This window comes from Aptenodytes patagonicus, chromosome Z (genome assembly GCF_965638725.1).
Source record: "Aptenodytes patagonicus chromosome Z, bAptPat1.pri.cur, whole genome shotgun sequence".
Classification (NCBI taxonomy): Eukaryota; Metazoa; Chordata; class Aves; order Sphenisciformes; family Spheniscidae; genus Aptenodytes; species Aptenodytes patagonicus.
The window spans coordinates 11,799,040-11,818,601 of record NC_134982.1 but is presented as its reverse complement, the minus strand read 5'-3'; the positions used below and the strand labels follow the sequence as shown (position 1 = coordinate 11,818,601).

The following is a 19,562-nucleotide window of genomic DNA, read 5'->3' as shown; positions in this document are numbered from 1 at the left end:
TCTCAGGGTCAGGACCTGAAGACTTTCCAATCAGTCCACCCAAAGCAGAAAATAAAGAGCTAACTTTGTTCATTGGTGTTTTCTTATCTTCCTCAGTCTTTTTTGCTTCTGTTACTCTTCCAGTAGATGCCACAGTTTCTTCAGCTTTAGAAGTAGATTGAAACAGATGGAAACCAAAGAATCCTGATGACCCACTCTCAGTAGTTGTCACGGGGACAGCCTTATCCACTTCCTTGGTGTGGACTTCCTTATTCAGCAATTTATCAAAAGCCACTCTGGAATGTATTCTGAGATCAAGGGTTGGTGGAGACTCGTCTGAATAATGCAGGGTTTCCTTCTCAGGTCTAAAGTCTACTTTGAGTTTTTGAAGTTTATAACCTGAGAAGTCTAATGGCTGCTCTCTCTGGTAATAAATAGACTCTTCAAACATTTGTGAAAAAGTCTCCAAATTCATGTTCATTAGCTGATTGCTCCTCTGCAAAGCTACTGACAAATCCAGAGGTTTATTTGTTGTATAATCATCTAAAGACTCTTCTTCAGCAAACCAAAATAGCTCATCTTCACTGCCAAGAGGGACTTTAAAACCACAGACAGCAATTGTGTTGTCTTTGAGCACAGCTCTTTGAATGGAATCCATCTGAAAATTATAATCCCAGCAGTCCAGGTAGGAATACGTTTCAGGAGCACACACGTAGACATACTGCCCAGTGGGATCAGTGAGCAGCGAATACACATACTGGCTATCACTGTACATGTAGTATCCACAATCACCATCTTCTGATGGCCACCATATACCCTGCTCAAGCATCATTAGCCACTCCTGATACTCCTGGCTATACGATGAGTACACAAAGCTCTCCTCCATACTTAAAGTCTCTTGGTCAATTAGAGTCCACATAGTTCCATCACAGCCAGAGGAGTAGCTTAAATCCATGGGCGACTCTTCTAATGAGTAACTGCCATCTCTTTCAAACGGTGGAAAGTTACTGTAACTTTCATTGAGAGAATTAGCACTCCATGCATCATTTTCTTCTGAACAAACATCTTGAAACATTAACTGGTCAAATGACTCATACGACATCACACTTAAATCTAAACTCTGTCCATCAAAATTGGCATTAGTCTGCCAATCCATCACGTTTGCATTTCCATCCTTTTTACAGAGATTCACTGCCATATCATTTTCAGGCCAATCCAAGAACTGAGGGGGCAGAACAGAGTTCTGGTTTAACACGTAGTAAACTGGTACTGCTATTTCATGAGTGTCAGCCAGTTCCCCCACTTCATATTCCCATTCAAAGCTAGAATGGCTTCTTGTTTTCTGATAAGCTGAGTACTGCTCCGTAAGGTTATAGCTTTTATTAGTCAAATTGAGAAATTCATTTGATCCTTTGTTCAAAAGAGTTGGAAAAACTCTAGATTCTGCATCCTGATAAGGGATATGCCCACCATTTACAGGCTTTCCAGATAAGTCCTGTACCTTGTCTTGAGGATTCAGAGCATCAGGGAACACAGGATGCCCGCAGTGGGGAACATGAGACTCAGCTGTTTTATTTACTCTCGCACTGGACGGGTGGTCAGTAGTTTTGGAAGACTCTGTCATTTTCACGTTGTCCAGTTTCTCCTTTGGTTTGGGCACGAGATTTTTTAAGAATCTGGAAGCTTCCGGCTTTTCTACAGTGCTGCTTTGCGTGTCAGAAGCTATTCCCGAGTTGCTGGGTTTTCTCTCCGAGCTAGAATCCTCACCCCTATCAAAAAGCTTCATGAAGCCTAGAGAGTTTGTTTTCATCTTCTCTTGCTTACATTCAGATAAGTTTTCACTTGAAGCAAATTTAAATAAACCAGAAAATAATCCAGGAGAAGTGCTTTTCTCGCCATCACTCTCACTTTTAACAGTCAAGTCTTGATTATTGGCTGTGTTTTCATTGGAAGAAATGCGAAGAAACCCAGAAAGAAAACCTGGTGTGTGTTTCTTCTGCATATCATCTGCATTTGCAGCTTCTGGCCCTCTGGCTGAAGAGATGGATTCAACTGAGCTGTCATTTAAGTCTGGTGCATTTGGTCCTCTTGCCAGTCTTCCTTCTACATTTTTAGGTTCTTCCTGAGTACTCTTAGTTCTCTGCTGCTCTCCTGCAGCGTTAAAGGTAGCAGAGGAAGTCTCCTGGTGTTTTTTTCTATTTACTTGGGCACTAGATAGGTTTTCTTTATTCATGTTTTCTGTTTGTTCAAATTCCTCTTTATGGTCCAATAAATTTGGAACAGAGTTAGATTTTAATGAAATGGCATTTCCTGAATTACTGTTTTTGTCTTCAAGAAAAGAAATGCCACTAGAACTCTGATGACTTCTTTGGTTCTGTGAAGGTGCTAGGTTTTCTGCAGAAGAAAATTTAAATAACGAAGGAATAAAGCCTCCTTTCTCATTCATATGTTCCTGCTTTTCTGAAAAACCCAACCCACTGAAAAAAGGAAGTTTCGGAGTGAAAGGAAATGAGTGTTCTTTACTTGATGAACTATTTTGTCTTATATCCTCCTCAGACTTATGGCTTTTAAAAAGCCCAGATGTGCTTTCCTTCTGCCCTTGTTTGGCAGAAGGAAGCAACAATTGACTGAAAGACTTTCTGAGTGGCCTGAAAAAGCTTTCAGATGCTGTACCCTGATCTTGAGGCTGTGAATTAAATTCCACACCACCTCTGTTTTGCTTGTTTCCCAGCCCATGACCTGTAGCATGCTGATCCCCTAAGCGATTTGCAGGAGGCTGCTCCCTAGCAGTGGGCGCACCCTCTTTTACAGTGGCATCTGGCTGATCTGTAGCACGATGCAAATCTGACTGCTTCTGTGGCACATCCTGCTGCTTGGGAGCCAAGAGACCATCAAAATTGGCTTTCAGACTGAAGGAACTGACTGAGTTTGTGAGCCTGCCAAAGACTGAAGACACAGAAGCGCCATCTGCATTCACCTCTGCCTCGCTTCTGGTCTCACTCGGCTGTATCTCCGGAATAATGCTGCTGGTCCTGGCTGCCGGCTGTCCAGATGGCCTCTCACTTCTGTTTGCCTCATCAGTTTTCACAGCATGGCTGTCCTCCTTGGTGTGCTCCTCTTTTATGACTTCTTGTTTTGGCACTTCCTTCTCAGAGAAGATCTTTAGAGGATTAAACATGCCTAGAACAGAATTCATAACCGAATGTTGGTTCTGCTGGCTGCTGGAGGTAGTTCCTTGTGCTTGCTGGAGATGATGCGGTGCAGAAGCCTTACTGTCCATCTCAGTGGCTTCTGGCTGATTGGTGTTTACGTTCTGGGCTATTTTATCACCACTCACCTGGGATGGTAGCAAAGAGTGAATGGAGAACTTGGTATCAGCTTTATTATCTGCCGTCACTCCAGAAGACAAACTCTCGCTTTTGGACTTACTAGAAAATACATTTGAGATTCCACTTTCTGATGAGTTTCTGGTTTCTGTCTTCTCTGGAGTGGAAGAAACAAGCTTTTCAACAGAGGCTGTGAGCTGCCTTGTACTTGACCCCACCTTTTCAGTGAAAGAGCTGAACAGGGAATTCACTGTATTCTTCACACCTGACAAGTCTGGGAGAGATTCAGATTTGCCCTTGGTACTCTCCTCTGCAGCAGGATGTTTGGTCTGTTCAGACTTCCTGCCTTCTACTGAATTATCAGCATTATCCTGCTTCAGTGACATGCTCTCAACATTTTTTCTTGTCTCTGGCAATGTACCAAATTTGCTGATTTCTTCCTCCTTTTCAGCCAAGTATTCTGAAACCGATTCTACCAGACACTGAAGTTCATCCATCGTGTCTATGTACTCCTCGCTGGGTTCTTCAACAGGAGACAGTGTTAAGTCTTGCATAGGATGACCGTGCTTGCTCCCTTTAGTCTTGTGGTTATCATCACAGCTAGCCTTTAACTGGGAGCCCACATTTGCAGGGTAATTAACAGTGAAGTCTCTCAAATGACTGATGTCAGAATCACACCACATTTGTGAAAGCATAGCCAGTTCCTCCATTTCATCATCTGAAACAGGCGAGTACTGGAACTCATCAGAAGCACTGCTGTCAAATTCCTCAAGGATATCCACAGGCACAAAAGTGTTATCTGGCATCCCTGTGAGTTTCATGTCTTCACCGTTATTGAGGTGAAGTGAGCCCTCATGGTTCACTCCCTGCTTTTTGGGCAGCTTGCCACTTTTAACCATTAAGCCATTTTTGTACGGACGCAGGATGGGATAAACAGGCAACTGTTCCTTACTTTCAGAGCTACTGCTTTGTTTTCCAGTTCTATCATACACTGGGAAATCATCATTAGGTTCAGAACTAGTTGCCACACCATTGAAATAAACCATTTTCTCCCCAGGAAACTGCAGACCTTCATTACTTTGCAGGCTTACTTGTTCACTCTCTTTAAAATTGTATCGCAGCTTCTTTTTCCTTCTCCTATCTATTGTATCATATTCCTGAGGATACCTAGGGACATCTACAGACCCTGACTCCACACACACATTTTGGCAGCACCTTGATCTTTCACAGTGATTGAAATTTTCTCTTTTTGAGAGAGTTTGCATCTTTATCATGTTTGTTTCCTGCCAACTTCTATTTTTATGACTCTTTTCTAAGAATTCCTCTATTAGCAGTTTTCCTAGCTCTTCATAGTTACTCTCCTGTTCTTCATCTTCAGCGTTAAATGGAATGATCCTGACTCTTTCATTTCTAGCTAGAGATCTTTGTCTAAGATGAGAAATAAAGGGGGTGGGAGGGAAAGGAAGAGAGACAGCAAAAAAAATAGTAAGGGGAAAATAGCAGTTTTTAAAAAAGCTCTAGAAAGGAGAGAAAAAACAGTAATAAAAAAACATGCATTAAATAAAGGAAAATTAAAATGAGAAACATCCAGGTATAACAAAACTGAAAACCTGCCAATCTGCCACCATTACTTTTCAATCAAATAGTCAAAAAAAAGCAGCATGGGTTATGATATTCCACCGGTTACAGTTGCACAAAATTTAGAAATGCCTGTTTGAAGGAGAACAGCTTTTTGTGATCAAGTGAGGGCACACAGCCTTAGCTGTACCAGTACTCTGCTGTTACTTTTTTAGGCATGCTGAAAAAAGTCACTTATTACAGTAACAGGACTACTTTGAGATACAGTGCTCACGCACACACACCATTCCACTACGCTATGCACGCATTTTGGTCGCTCTAGGCTGCAGACTTTGTTTTAGCAGTATTCATAAAGCACACAGGCACTGTTTCTCCCAAGGGTGGCTACAGAGCAGAGGCTGCATGCAAAGACTCAGGAGACACTGGACTCCAGGGAAGTGGGGACAGGGGACAAAATGCAAACTGTGCACACCAGCAACACAAGGTGTTCCAGCTACTCCACCACTCCTCTTTGCTGGAAGGGCTCTCACTGCAGCTAATGCCCTCAGGGGGCTCCTACCAACACAAAATGAAGATCCTCGGAGCTGTTACTGGATCAGAAGGCAAAACAAAACATTGGCAGTAGATATTAGCCCATTGTAAGCCTGAGCTGCTTTTCAGGATCTGTACTTCTCATTTATAATGCATCTAAACAGATCCAGCAATCTATACTTGTCTATTGTGGGAGAATGGATTAAAGCAGCTAGTGTTTTGCTATCAAACAATCTGAAGCTTCTTAGAAACCCAAGTAAATGACCCTTGGGATTTTGGGATTAATTCCTAGCCCTTGATCAGAATGATTATCTCAATTGCTCAGCAACCCGAAGGTTAGTAGCAAGAAAGCTTCCTCTTCATCTAAATCTCACAAGAAGAGCTCCTGCCAGCCTACATAAAAATAAACAGGTAGAAAGTGGATGTAAAAAAATCAAAAGGCTCATCTGAAAGATGCACTGCAGCTCTGTCTCACATCATTCATTGTTGAGAACTGAGCATGAGAGCACGCATGCCCTGACCCCATAAGAGCAGGGCAAGAGAAGGGAAAGGGCAAAGGGCACATGGGCATTGTATGGTTACTGCTAATACAAGAGTCTTCACCTTGAGAATTGCCTGGGGCACCCCAATATAGGGTACTGATGGGATAGCCCTGAAAGGGAAATAGGTCATTGCATTTTCACTACTGCTGGTTTAGTGCTTCATTTCCACCAGCATTAGCTAACTTACACTAATTGGAAAGATACTCATTACTTTAAATGAGCCCTGTTGTGCACAGTTTAAAACACCTACTACACTTCTTGCTTGCAATTTTGAGCCTGTAATTGAAATAATTTTCTTAAAAAAGCTAATGAAATTTAAAAGACTCCCAGGGCCACCATAGTTACTGGATCAAGCCCTTCCAAATCTCAGCTGAAAGCAATGGGAGCTACATGAATGCCTGAAGAGACATTAGCTGTAAAAGCTGAACCAACAATTGACTAATTTAGGCATAAAAGAAATTACTTTTCATTTAATTGAGCTCCTCCCCCCCCCCCCAAGTGTTTCCCCTGCTATTCTACAAAGCATTCCTTTTGCTAGAAATAAAGCAATGACAAGAAGCCCCACACCTGAGTGGAGAAAAAGATGACAACATCAGCCCAGCATTAAACTACCACAGTTCTGAAATACAGCCAAGGCAAACAGCAAGTATCAGCTGAAATGTATCACAAGACCACTTCACAGCAGCAACAGCAAAGAGACAGGCACAGAGGCTGCAAAGAGGTTAACCCACCTATCAGACAGATCTAGAGAGCGCCTGCTCTCTAGCGAGCACTGGCAGCTTGTCATTTGACTAGACTCAGATGTGGACTCTAGGTCAGTTCGGCCACTCACAGTGGAATCTATGCTATCATATCGCCTTTGAAGTAAATAGAGCAAGAGCAGGGAGACATGGAGGACACATGGTTACACAAAATGAACACTGCAAAGAAAAGTTAGTGCTTAAAAAAATCCGAGGGGGAAGATGTGTGCTATTCTGAAGTCAAACTGGCTATTGGCAGCAAAACACACTCCAAGGACAAATAAAAATACTACTTGTTATCCGTAGTAGAGGGGGGAATAAAAAACATGTCCTTCTATCAACAGAACACAATCATATGTAACAGCTGATAAAGAGGATCAGAACTTTTCCAGCCAAACCCAAGTGTTGTTAGAAAAAAAAACCCAGGCAGTTTCAACTGAGCATTTTGGCATAGACAACTTTTTGCCCAGTTCAAGACAGGTTCTAGCAGAACCTTGTCTGGTTCTTCTGGGCCTGCCCAGGACAACCTCCTACAAGCTATCATTTCCTCAGCAATCACCAACTGCAGTCTGCCAGGAACACTGATTTCATCAGGTGGCTGCCTGGTCCATGGCACTTAGAGCTGCTAGCAGCAAAAGTCAAACACAATTTGGTTTTTGCAACACTCAGCTACAACTGAGTTTTGAAAATATTTAAGATCTACCCAGCCAGCTCTCATTACAAATACCTTTCTGGTAAGAAAGAGAATCCCACATAGCTTCATTGGAAAACTTATTTGCATTTTCTAAGTTTTAAGATTAAATATGTAGCAAAAAATCTTGCTGGGCATGTGGAAAATACACAGGGGAACAGGAATGCTCAGAGGGAATCAATCACCATCTAGGACTTGCCTTGCTGGAGTGAAAGTAATTTTAGACCAGAGCAGACTACAAAGCTCTTAGCTTTTAAGCAAACTTTATCAGCCCAGATCCTTTCATATCAATACCTTCCAGAAACCAGAAAAAAAAATATATGCATTCCATCTCGGTATTCTTTAGCAATTCAAAACAGAAGTGCTTCTTTGGAAGGTCTTATAAACACATTTATCCATCAGATACAGTTGAAAGTTCACAGCCGCCCCTCCAAGCAAGGTGAGCCATAAAAGATTACCCCAAGAAGTCACAGAACTGCAGGAACACCCAGCCACCACTGGCTTCCCCAGGCTGGGGGCCCAATACCACTGTTCAGCTTGGCTCTTCCATAAAGAAAAAGCTTCAGCTTACCTTCCCATACTCTCAGTAAGATCTTCAGCAATTTTACCACTGCAAACCAGCAGTACAAAATAGCATGGGAAAGGGAATAACTTGCTTATATAAGATATTTAATGGACTAGGAAAAGAGCACCAAGAATGACATGTCACGCTGCAGTAAGTGCATTTTGTTGGCACATTTGCCTCTGCTGCTTGAAATCTCAGTAACAGTAACAACATTAAATGTTACCATTAAACTTCAGCTTTTACCATTAAAGACCATAATGCAAAAAGAGTAAAATTTAGCCTCAGCCATACACCCGTGAGGGCAACTGAACTCAGGTTCAGGCTTCAGGAAACAAGAACATTCTTACCAATGGGCACGAGGTAGAACAAATCAGTTATAATATATATAAAACCCTGCACCTCTAACTGTGACAGAGTTTAAGCAACTGCCTCTTCCTTCCACACCAAATGGGAGAAGCAGCAGCATGGCCTGTTCCACACACCCACTCTTACCAAGCTGACCAGCACTGTCCAAGCTCTCTTGCTTTCCCCTTATGCTTAACTCATCCTTTATTTGGAACAGCGGTTTTGTAAAGCTTCTACAGTTCCCAGCACAACCAGTTCTAGTTCACGGCCATTGATCTTCGTAAGTTAATGCTGTAATGTTTAATACTTAAAAAAGATAAAAGCAGTTGTGAAACTGCTGATTTATGGTCAAAAAGCTAATTTAGAGCAAGTAAACTATCTTTCACACAGCTCAAAGGAAACCAAAAGAGAAAACACACTATTCAACAGTGCTACATGATAACAGAAAAAAAACCCTAATTGGTTACAGGCTTTCTTCCTGAATACACTGTTTTGGCAGAGCTAATAGAAGAACAGGAGCTAATCTGAAACAGAAAATAAATCTGCCCCAAGAAAGAAACTCCTAGATACTCTGCTAGAAACTCCAGGATAACTCTGCTAACCGTGTTTCACCGACTTGGGAGGCACACTCACACAGTAGTACCAGAACAACCAATTACCCAGTGCTCTGGCTTTCAAAAGATAAGGTGAAAATAGAACCAAGAATCAATTACCTCAGAGTTGAGCATATCTTTAAAAGGTAATTCACTAAACTGCTGGATCTGGTGTAACACATAGCCTTATGGGTTCTTCCTGGTTCACAGCTGAGTCCCAGTGTTAACAAAACATCTAACACCTTCCTGTCAGAAGCCTTTCAGAGCCCTTGAGCTGCCTTCCTCTACTAACATGGCACCTTCAGGGTCTGCTATGGAAAATCAATGGGAAAAGAAGAGCTACCCAGAAGACAGCACCCACCTGATGGCTACATGCTCCCGATAATCCAGATCGTAGTTTTGCAGGGAGTCAGCGCAGGATTCCCTCAAGACCCCTTGCTGCTGCAGGCGTGATGGTACAGTGAACTGGTGCACAGAGGCATTGGGCTGCGCAGTCGTGTGGTACGGAGGAGGAATGCTGTTACTCGTCTCGCTGCGATAGTCACTATCTCGATCATCCACAGCACTGTCAGCATCTTCAAAGGCTAATAAACAAAAGCAGTTAAGGGCACAGCTCTCTCAAGTTGCCTTGCTGGGACAGTGAAGCCCATTTAGTTGTTAAAGAACGACAAAAAAGGCTATTTCTGCTATGGATGTCTCTCCATCTCGTGGCTGGTTATAACCTCCAGTTCTCTCAAGTATGTACCAAGGAATTCCTGTGATCATCTCCATAACCTCCTTTCCCACTTCCTATTATAGGAGTTTATTTATCTTTAATCATTCCTAATAAGCAGATTAAGACATTTTTATTTAAATCAAACAAACAAAACACCCCAACACCCAAAATTTCAGGTTCTTTGCTGCTGCCAAAATGAACAATTAGATGTTGGGGAAAAAAAAAAACAAAACCAAACATTCCTTTATGGAAAGGAGCTCTTTCCTGGAAACTTTTAAACTTTAAGCTATACTTTTAAACCTTTAATACTATCTCTTCTTCTCAGCATCCTTAACCAGTACTTTAGGGTTCTGGATTTTTTTCTTTTTTTTTTAAGTATTAGTTTAAGTTAAGAGAAACTGATGAAAAGCACTTAGTAGGAAAATCAGAAGAACTGGGAGAACAGGTCCACTTATAAACAATTATACTACTTCGTATAGGAGAAAAATTGCTACAATTAACACACACAAGTACATTAGCTTAAGTTTAGTAGTCAACACTAATGATAGCCTTCACAAAGGAAGAAGCTCCTTTCCAATGAGTCCTTCTCCCTGCAGAAACACTTCTGCTTGCTAACCCTTCAGAAAAAGAAAACGCAGAGTTATAGTAGGGAAAGGTATCAAAAGTACAATACTGATGTGCAGCTGTGTTTGGCTGTGCAGAATGGAAGGTTATCTTTGCAAGCTTAAAGTGAAATACACACACCGTACAACAGTGGAGTGCACCACTAACATGCTTGAAACAAAAGAAAATAAGGATCAGCCATTATTCACTCTCTCCGCCACCAAAAGCCTGTCTAAAAAGGACAATCAAATTAAAGTCCCCACTGGTAAGTTATTCAACGGTGTGTGCCCTACACAGCCATTCACCCTGAGACTGAACAATAAAGTGAAAGTGCTGGTTTTATGCCAGATCCTTAAAAAAACCTGAATTTAATTGCTAAAATTCCAAGGAGATGGAATACAGCATCAGGGAACACCTTTTTCTTCCACTGGCGCTTCCCACACCTCCATTTCCATTTTTTTAATCCAAGGTAAAGTTTGCTCTTGGTGATCTTTCCCGTTCCTTCCCAACTGAGTATGATATCAGTTCCCTAAAGCGGATGGAAGAGTAGGAAACAACTCCAGCAGAAAACGTGTCTGCAAAATACAAACCACTTGAAAAAGCCTGGCTCTACTCTCTTAAGTAGTCAATTCAATTTGATTGTCCACACTGAAAATGGAGCTAAGCCTCCTGCTTTTTAGTAGTTTAAATGCTGCATAGTTCTTGTCAGTCTCCAGTCAATTGAATAGAAATGAATAGAAATCGTATACTGCTTTATTCAGCTTTATTAAAAGCACAATGTCCATCAATTTCATTACAGTTCAGTGCTTAGGAGAAACACTCAGGATGTACTACACAAAAATGATTTGAAGTGCCAAAGCACCAAACTCCCAGTCTGTGGAGCAAGGACCGATCTATTTGTAGATCACACACCATCTTCCGAAGGATAATGAGCTATTACTCAGTTGAGCAATGTCATTTCTGAACGCTTGAGCCATTATCGTCTAATGCACAACAATTACTTTTATTGGGACAGAAACACTGTTTCAAAGAGCTTTCTAATGCCTCACTTTGCTGCTTGACTAATGTCCTCTTCCCATCAGATGTAACTCTTATTTAAGGTAAAGCCTACATAACTCTGATATGATGCAAAGTTCTTCTAGCTGTGTCTGCATAATCTTTATAAGTAGGGGCTTAAGGCAGCCCAACTGAGTTACAGGTTTGGGATCTGGTAAAAGACACCAGACCAACAGCTTTAGGGGTAAACAATTTATCTCACCACAACAGTATAATCACCAACACAAATCAGTAGTACAATTATCTGGGTCAAAACAATAGTGAATCCAGTAACTCACTAAACCGGGCTAAACTTAGTATCAGGATGGGCAAAGACTTACATGATTGGTTAGCAGGCAGCAGGACACAGCTTCTGCGGGTCAGCGACTCTGCCCAGCCGATGGGCTCAGAGATTTCCGAATTCCCTGATCGGACTGTTGCAGAAGCACTATCCAGACTTGTTAACCAGTCATCGCATCTCACCTCTGCACTATCAAACGAAGATTTCCCATGTGAACCACAGTATCTCTAAGCAACATCTAAAAATAGCTGATTAGCTTAAATGTTAATCAAACATTTACAGCATATATGTTTATAAAAGGTGGCACCAGAATTTCTCCCAGTTCTTACTGGTGTTTAGCATGAGGAAGTCTCTTAGAGGTCATGACACAAAATGCCTCCCCAATGACATGTTTAAAGGATGCAAGGCTCCAGCTACCACAAACATCGATGAGGCAGGAACGCATTGATTCTCTGATGTATGCGCCATGCACCTACAGCGTCCATAGATGTTAATACCAGGCAGAAATCCTCAACTGACTTATAAATATGGGCCAACTCCAGAAACTCTTATTCATGCTGACGTGCACCTACCCTATGAGCAATCTCACTTCGTTTAGCAGAAGTGTTCACAGATGAAGACATTGCTCAGCCTGATTAAAAGCACCAAAACCTAGCCCGTATGTGGCTCGCAGCACACATTACCTTTGCAAGAAAGTATACTATGAAATACCTGCACACGGTGATGATCCCATTCATCAACATACTTGACACTTAAATTTTATTTAAGCAAGAGACTGACAAGAACTTGCAGAAGCAGCTTTGGGGATGCAGCATCCCTTCAAAAAGAGGGGTCAGGCATTACAGCCCATGTTTCAGCAAAATATCCCTCACAACACACATGATGTGATAAATTCAAGCACTATCTTCTTCAAACAGATGATACATCAAGTCTTCCATATGGAAAGTTGTAGCTTAGCCTCAGTCTCTGAAGATCGGTTAATTAATAACAAGATACATAACAATAAACATAAGTCAGTAATTGTTTTAACCCAGTTGGAGAAATTTCACATGTACCAAAGAGCTCTCAAGGGATGAAAACTGTTTCTTTGTCGCTGGACCCACTGTGTAGAGAGTGTGGGGGGGGTAAGGCCGAAGGGGCAGGGCAGAAGCATGCTGTTCATGTTTAATAATTGAATATTCATGCATATAGGCAGCATAAGAAGAAAACCCATTGGACAGCCACATCACACAGTAGGATTTCACAAAGAGTGGGGAAAAAAAATCAAGAAAGGAGATAGCTTCTCTGAAACAAACTGCCTCCTGGAAACCCTGTTATTCCTCCCCACTCCTGCCTCTAGAAGTTATTACACCACTGCTGCAGGGAAGAACACATAGAGCTTTTAATATCCTGACCTCAAAACCATTTTGCACAGTCCTGTCACGCCAGCTCTACTAGCCATATTTAACCTCTGGCAACTTTTGTTACCTCAAGCTTCAGGACAGGAAGGAAAGCTAACAGCAAAATTATTACAGGTGGCTGGATGAATGCACTTTCAGAAGCGTTTTGTTGTTTTAAGGTCCCAATGCACAGCAGGAGCTCCTCTCAAAAGGCTGCATTCAGCTGAAATTGCCTCCTGCTTTTCTAGCAGTGATGTGTCATCAGCCACTGGGAGCTTATTATGCTCTAGAAACTTGAGCAAAAACTTGGACAAAAGCAGTAAGTGCAGCACACTCAGGCACTCGGGAAGAAGGAGATTCATGCAAGGTTCTGTATCCCAAAATCCCCGCTACTTCTCCAAAATAAGCCACCAAGCTTTTCACAGCTTTTGTCTATTTTTATAACAGTAGAAGAGAAGAAAGTGTACTAAGTGAAGGAATTACTTCCAATCCAAGTCCAGAAGAGATCTCTGCCAGCTCCACACCAGGGCCTTTGCAACCACCTTCCCCACCCTTCATCCATTTAAACTGCTTTTCACCATAGCTGCCAATAACTTCTTTCCCTAAGTCTCAGACCCCAATACTCCATCGCCTATTGAACCATCAGTCACTTCTGACAATCACATACACTTTCTGAAATCTTATAATTAAAATGCAGAGAAGTTTAAAGAGGACTACTGAAGTAACAAGAAGAAAAAAAAATCTCAGAAGGACAAGAGGGCATTTTTTGAGGCTCTTCTATAGCTCTCAATGCTAAAAACTCAAAAGCTTTTCAGCAATGATTTAAGTGCAACTTTGCAGGTCATTAGTCCATCCTATTGCCCTCACCACTTAAAAATACATTATAAATTTTCATAATTTTAAGAAAGAAAATTAGCAATATTCAGTCTTCAGTTTGAGAGCTTTTATAACCTTGTTTTTCCCACTTGAAAATAACTTTCTGCTGCTGAAACACTCAACAGTCAAGAACTGGACAGACAGTCTGAAGTGCAAAGACTGCCTTGAACACTTACCCTACTTTAAGTCTTTCCCTTTCCTAAAATGAAATCAGGTCAGCAGCACAAGATGTCCCTTTCCTAAAGCACCTCTGCCCATCTAGCAAGGCTCTGGGCTACAGCACTCCTCTTGCAAGAAGCTCTCACCAGGAAAATGTCTCCCAGCTACCAACATGCCATTTCTGCTGCTTCCTTCTCAGTTGCTGTTGTAAGTTTACAATCAGCAGTATATTTTTTCATTACATCATCACGCTAATGGAGTTCACTTGGAAACATCATCAACACTGGCCCAAGCCTGCCTGTAAGGATGTTAACATGATCTCAAAGAGGACAGCACAGGAAGGATGAAGTTAGAGGGCAGGAGCTCACTCCATTAATACAAGTACCTTTTAAAACAAAAACACCACACATCAACGCTCCAGATAAACAGCAGAAATACCTTCTGCACAGCCCTCTTAAATCTCTGACTGACCAATGCCTAAGCACCCTATTTCCCTCCCAAACGCACAAAATTGGGAATAAAAGAAATCTATTTAGGACACTAATCTTTGTTTTAGTAGTATACAAAAGTTTAGTTAATTCTCAGTTGTCCTATCACACCTCTGAAAATAACCCCAAACAATTGAGACATCTAACGCTCACAGCATGAAGTTGGTCAATACTGTTGCTGCCCAAAGAACTTATGGTTTGATCAAAGACAGGAGAACAAGGAGGACAAAACATGTTGTGGGAGGAGAAACTGGGGAGTCACTGGTGGAAGACTTCTAAAATGCAGAACAGGTCCATGTGTGAATAGACTTAAGTTACTTGGCTGCAGTAAGAGTGTCCTCTCCAAATTCCATTATGTCAGAAATGGAAAATCATCAGGCAGAATATCCTCCCTGCTGACAGCAGTCACAGTGATCTTTCTTTGCATGCTCCCCTCAGCAACACCTTTGCTCTTGGCTTTGACACAGAGAACAGACACCTTTGTTTTAAGACTGATGGATCAATCTCTGCAGATCCTATGGGCAGTAGAAGCCATGCACTGTATCTTGAGCAGAAGCCTTGCCTGCTGGAACCTGTAGGACTTCCAGAAAGTGAAGATGCTTCATGCACTTTTTCTGGAAAAGTTAACAAAAACCTTGTGGCCTCTGCGAAAGTTATCACACCAGTCTTCAGGTGCAGGCATTAGCTCTACAGATCACAGACAGCTGCAGTATCTGAGTTTTATCCTTCCAAGGCTGGTAAGCACTAGTTAAAGCAAAGCCCTACCGCTTTCACCATGATACTGTCTCACCGAGCTTGAATATGCTACAATACCTACAACCCTTCTGTCACACTGGTGTGCACCAGCCATTTCTGCTTTCAGATTTGCTCCTCTTTGTAGTATTTGGAATTTCTGTGATCACTTCCAGCATATCTTTGCATCTTAGTAAAACAACCGCTACAGACTCCCTTGCGTTTTTCAGTGAGTCCAAACATTGAGTTGGGCTTACATGGGTATGAAGACCAACACAAAAAGATGTATACAAGCAAAAAACCAGAATCAACTTTACAGGAAAAGAATAATAGTCCAATTCTGCCATCTTATCCTCAAATTCCAGCAGAAGGCACAAGCAACTCATTTAAAACATGGCCAAAACAAAGCTAAACAGTGAAAAAATGAACAGCCATCCAACCACACAAATATGAAGGTTCAGTGAAAGTAAAAGAAAATACAATGGAACAGATTTTCTATATGCATGAATATTTTCACTTTCCTCGTACTGGAGCATGCTGCATCACTATAGGATCAGAAAACTTGCAAGAAATCAAACTGTTACGTACTCAGCTGCTCTCCCCATCCGAAATAACTCCAGTTGCCTGCATGTAACACAAATGGCAGCAAAGAACAGGAATGGAAAAAGAAAGCTTAGAAAAAAAAAACCACAAGCATACTTCTCGTATTTAAAATGCCTTATAGATTGCGAGCTTGAAAATGTAAGAGAATTTTTTCTTTATAAATACAACATTGAATTTATTTTGAGGCTTACTCTTCACTGTCCAGTTTATAAGACATTCAGAAGATTAAGATCACTATAAACTCTAGGAATTATTAAGCAAGCATGTATTTATTAACACAAGTAGACAAAATACTTATCAACACTTAACAAGAGCAGTTAAACACTTATTTCCTAGCACACGCGTTGTCAGGATTACACACAGAATGTCCCAGAAACCAGAGTCCAGTTAAGAGCAGCATCTGATTCTAGGCTAAATTGTGCAAGTCAAGCAGCAAAAGTTGCTTCATGTTTCTGCTTCTGCCTCCTTTCCAGAACAAAGTTAACCCAGTGGTGAAAGCACCACACCAGTAATGAATAGCATGAAAAACTATCTGTGTGCATGTAAACTAGCGTTAAGTGAAGAGTACTTTCTTAGCTAGATATACACACTGGTAAAAAACTTAAGAGCTCTCACAGCATCCTAAGGATGCAAATAGTCACAAGTAAATTCTACAACAGTAAGCAAATCTCCCCATGTTAAAATTAAAGGTGACAACAAATTCATGCTAAAGCTAAACTGCAAGTTGGTAACACAGCCAAGTTATTACTTATCAATATCCATGTTGTCACCCCAAGGTCATACGCAGTATGATGGAGGCAAAAAAACTACTACATACAACCCTCAAAGCACCTTGGAAGCATGCACACCACTTGCAACTCCAAGAAAAACTTCAGAACCAGCATTTCTAGAAGATGGTGTGTAAAAAACACTTTAAAAAGTGAAGCGTACAGCAGTGTTGATGCATAAGTGCAGCAGGCAATAAACAAATCCTTCACACACAGGCAGAGAACAAGCAAGAGCTTTCTGTCCTGGCTACCAGCCTCATCTCTAGCTACCAGCCAGGCACACATTTCCAGGAGGGAGATAGCTCAGAGGATTCAACAAATCCCTCCCCCTGCCCTCACTAACAAGACTCACAGAGTTAGAATGGGTTAGTTCTTGCTTTTAGCTAAAATTGCAAAGAACAGTCCTGTAAAAAAAAGTCTTTGTCCTAAAAAATCACCACCAGACTAGCACTTAAAAAAGCAATAACCGGTCCTGGTGAGTACCTTGACTTCCCAAGGGTTTAGTCCCTATACAAACGTACTACAGAGGGGCTCTGTTGCCATTTCAATTCTATGGGGGAAGAAAAGGTGGGCAGGAAAAAGAAAAATAGGCACAGATATGGACTACCCCAAGGAAAAAAAAAAAAAGCAAATCACAGTTTAACCCTCTCTCCATAGCTGGGAAATAACGGTGCACCAGAGCTACAACCAAGTTGCTCCTTTCTTCTCAGACTTAAAAGGTTTACAAAACAATGCAGTTCCTCAGATACACCTCAGTACTTCAGGGTCCCTGGACTCTAGGCTCTCGCACACACGTGTGGTGCTTTGCACAGTCACAGCCATAGCTCGAGTTTAAGTGGCATTTCTATTATCTAGTAGAGCTTCAAAGGTAGGTCATTCCCTTCCGACTCCTACAGGAGTAGTTAGAGAAAAAAAGTAACACATGTATGTTTGTTTCAGTCATTAAACAAGCAGCTCTGACCAAGTATGTGCATGGAACAAATTCAATTATATTTTTTACCAGGTTGACTTAGAAAGAACCACACATTAAACTGATATAATGCTGAATACATGCAGTTTCCATGGAGTATAAAAGGGTTACTCCTCTCCTGTCTACAGGAATAACAAGTAAAACCTTTTTCCTGTTTACAGAACTTAACAAGTGAGAAAAACTGAAGTCCATAGAGTCGAGCACCAGCAGACTACCATCTGAGACATGACAAATGCTGCTTCTCTGGTCCATGGCAGCAAGTGTGACAAGCCACCACTTGGACAATGCATCTGAGCCAGCCGTGCTGGCTAGATGAAGACGTACCCAGATGCATCAGAAGCCTGCCAGGATCCACCAGCCAGTGTTTACAGCACCCTGACCACAGGGTTATTGTCTCAGGCTTGTTTTTTACGACAACAAAAATCCACGGATTGCCTAATGATCAGCTTTGACAGAGGCCCGAGTGTTTTTCAGGGGAAAAGGGGAGGAGAAAGAGGAACACGCAGCCACGCTGGCCAAGAAAACAGAAGTAAAACACATGCGCCAAAGAGAGATGAGAAGGGGAGACAACCAGAAGAAAGGGTACAGAAACAAGAGGCAGGGAGGGCAGAAGCATCAGAGAGGGACATGGGGAGAAGGCTGAGGAAAAAGAGCAAGAAGTTGACAGAACTTTGCACTGAGCTTTAATTTGCTGCAATAAATAGCTCACGTTAAAGAGAAGACAATTTCCTATTAATGTGTAAGTCAAACAATAGCTTCTGTGCATCATTCCTGAAAATCTCAAGCCACTAAAACATGGGATAGCAACCTCCTCAGCACCTCCTTCCACCAAAAGGTTCCTATCTCAGGTAAACAGTAAGATGCAAAGGAAGCCAACATTCAGGCAGTTGCAGCCTGGATTACTATTAAAGATCCAGAAAAACTCTGCAGCAGCACAACATTATTGCACTCAGACTACCTGCTAGTTAAACCCATGTCATTATTCACAAATGACTGCACATGTAACATCCCAAAGCAACTGGGGAAGAAATATCAGAAGATACTATAAATTTCCAAAACCAGTATGCAGATCAGAAAAACTACAGAGGAAATGGAGCTTACCTGTCCTGCACCTTTTCCCAAAGATAAAACTCCCAGGCTGACAGCCTCTGCACAAACCACTGTAATCTTCATGGAGGGAATGGGTGGCTCTTTAAGGGAAAACAGAAAGCCTGACCCCTGAAACCAGCTCATACTGTTACTAGCCCTTGTTTTCTTGACAGCAAATGGTCTGATGGTTGCCACAACACTACTCACAGTTTCAAACTGCAACAAGGAGAAAAGCACCAAGTGCTAAAACCAAGCCTCACAGATACAAGGCCTGTCCTTGGAGGAGAAACATTACCACCTCCCATAGACAAGAGTCCTCAAACTGACAGTGATATCCCTGAGCCAGCTACTTACCCGTCTTACTGCTACCAAGTTCCTTACGAATAGCACAAAAACTCCACAAACTTTCAAGAGCAGATTAGAGACTATTATTTCCACGCCTAAGACAAACAGCCAAGCAGGACAGGGTGGAGAGAAGAGCAGCTGCCTTTAGACACCAGCTCCCTACCCTGCAAGTTTTCTCACATTGAGAAGTTGGGTCTTGGCTAACCGGGGCACGCAACAACCAGAGATTAACTGGGAAGGCAAGCTGCAGGAGCAAACAGAAAGAGATGTAATAACAGGAGTAAGGGATTTTAAGCCAAAGTCTCAAAACTCCGCTTTTGTTTGTTTTTACTAACACCCACTTCACTTCAGTGCCTAACATTTTGGATAAAAGATGAATTTATTAAAGATTCAACACATATGCTGCTTTATTTAAGATTCAGGAGCTAACAGTATATATCTCAGTCCTTCAGCATAATCGCAGAAGACCTGGGCTGACAGTCTTGATATTTTGAAGGTTAATGAAAACAGAATTTCTTTTTAGCCTTTTCAAGTTGTTTTTCTGCTTCATAAAAATAACATGCATAACCTCAATTTGTTAAGAAAAAATCCCTTCCAGATGACCTTTGGG

At 41.7% G+C, this 19,562-nt stretch overlaps 1 protein-coding gene across 2 annotated transcripts in view; it reads right to left on the bottom strand.

Moving 5' to 3' along the window:
* Positions 1-19,562, bottom strand: part of UNC13B (unc-13 homolog B) — a 227,334-nt gene that overhangs the window by 145,485 nt on the left and 62,287 nt on the right. For both annotated transcript variants that reach the window (XM_076362991.1, XM_076362992.1), the window contains exon 8: positions 9,252-9,474. In XM_076362991.1, coding sequence (XP_076219106.1) covers positions 9,252-9,474 — 223 coding nt within the window. The remainder of the gene's footprint in view (positions 1-9,251; positions 9,475-19,562) is intronic.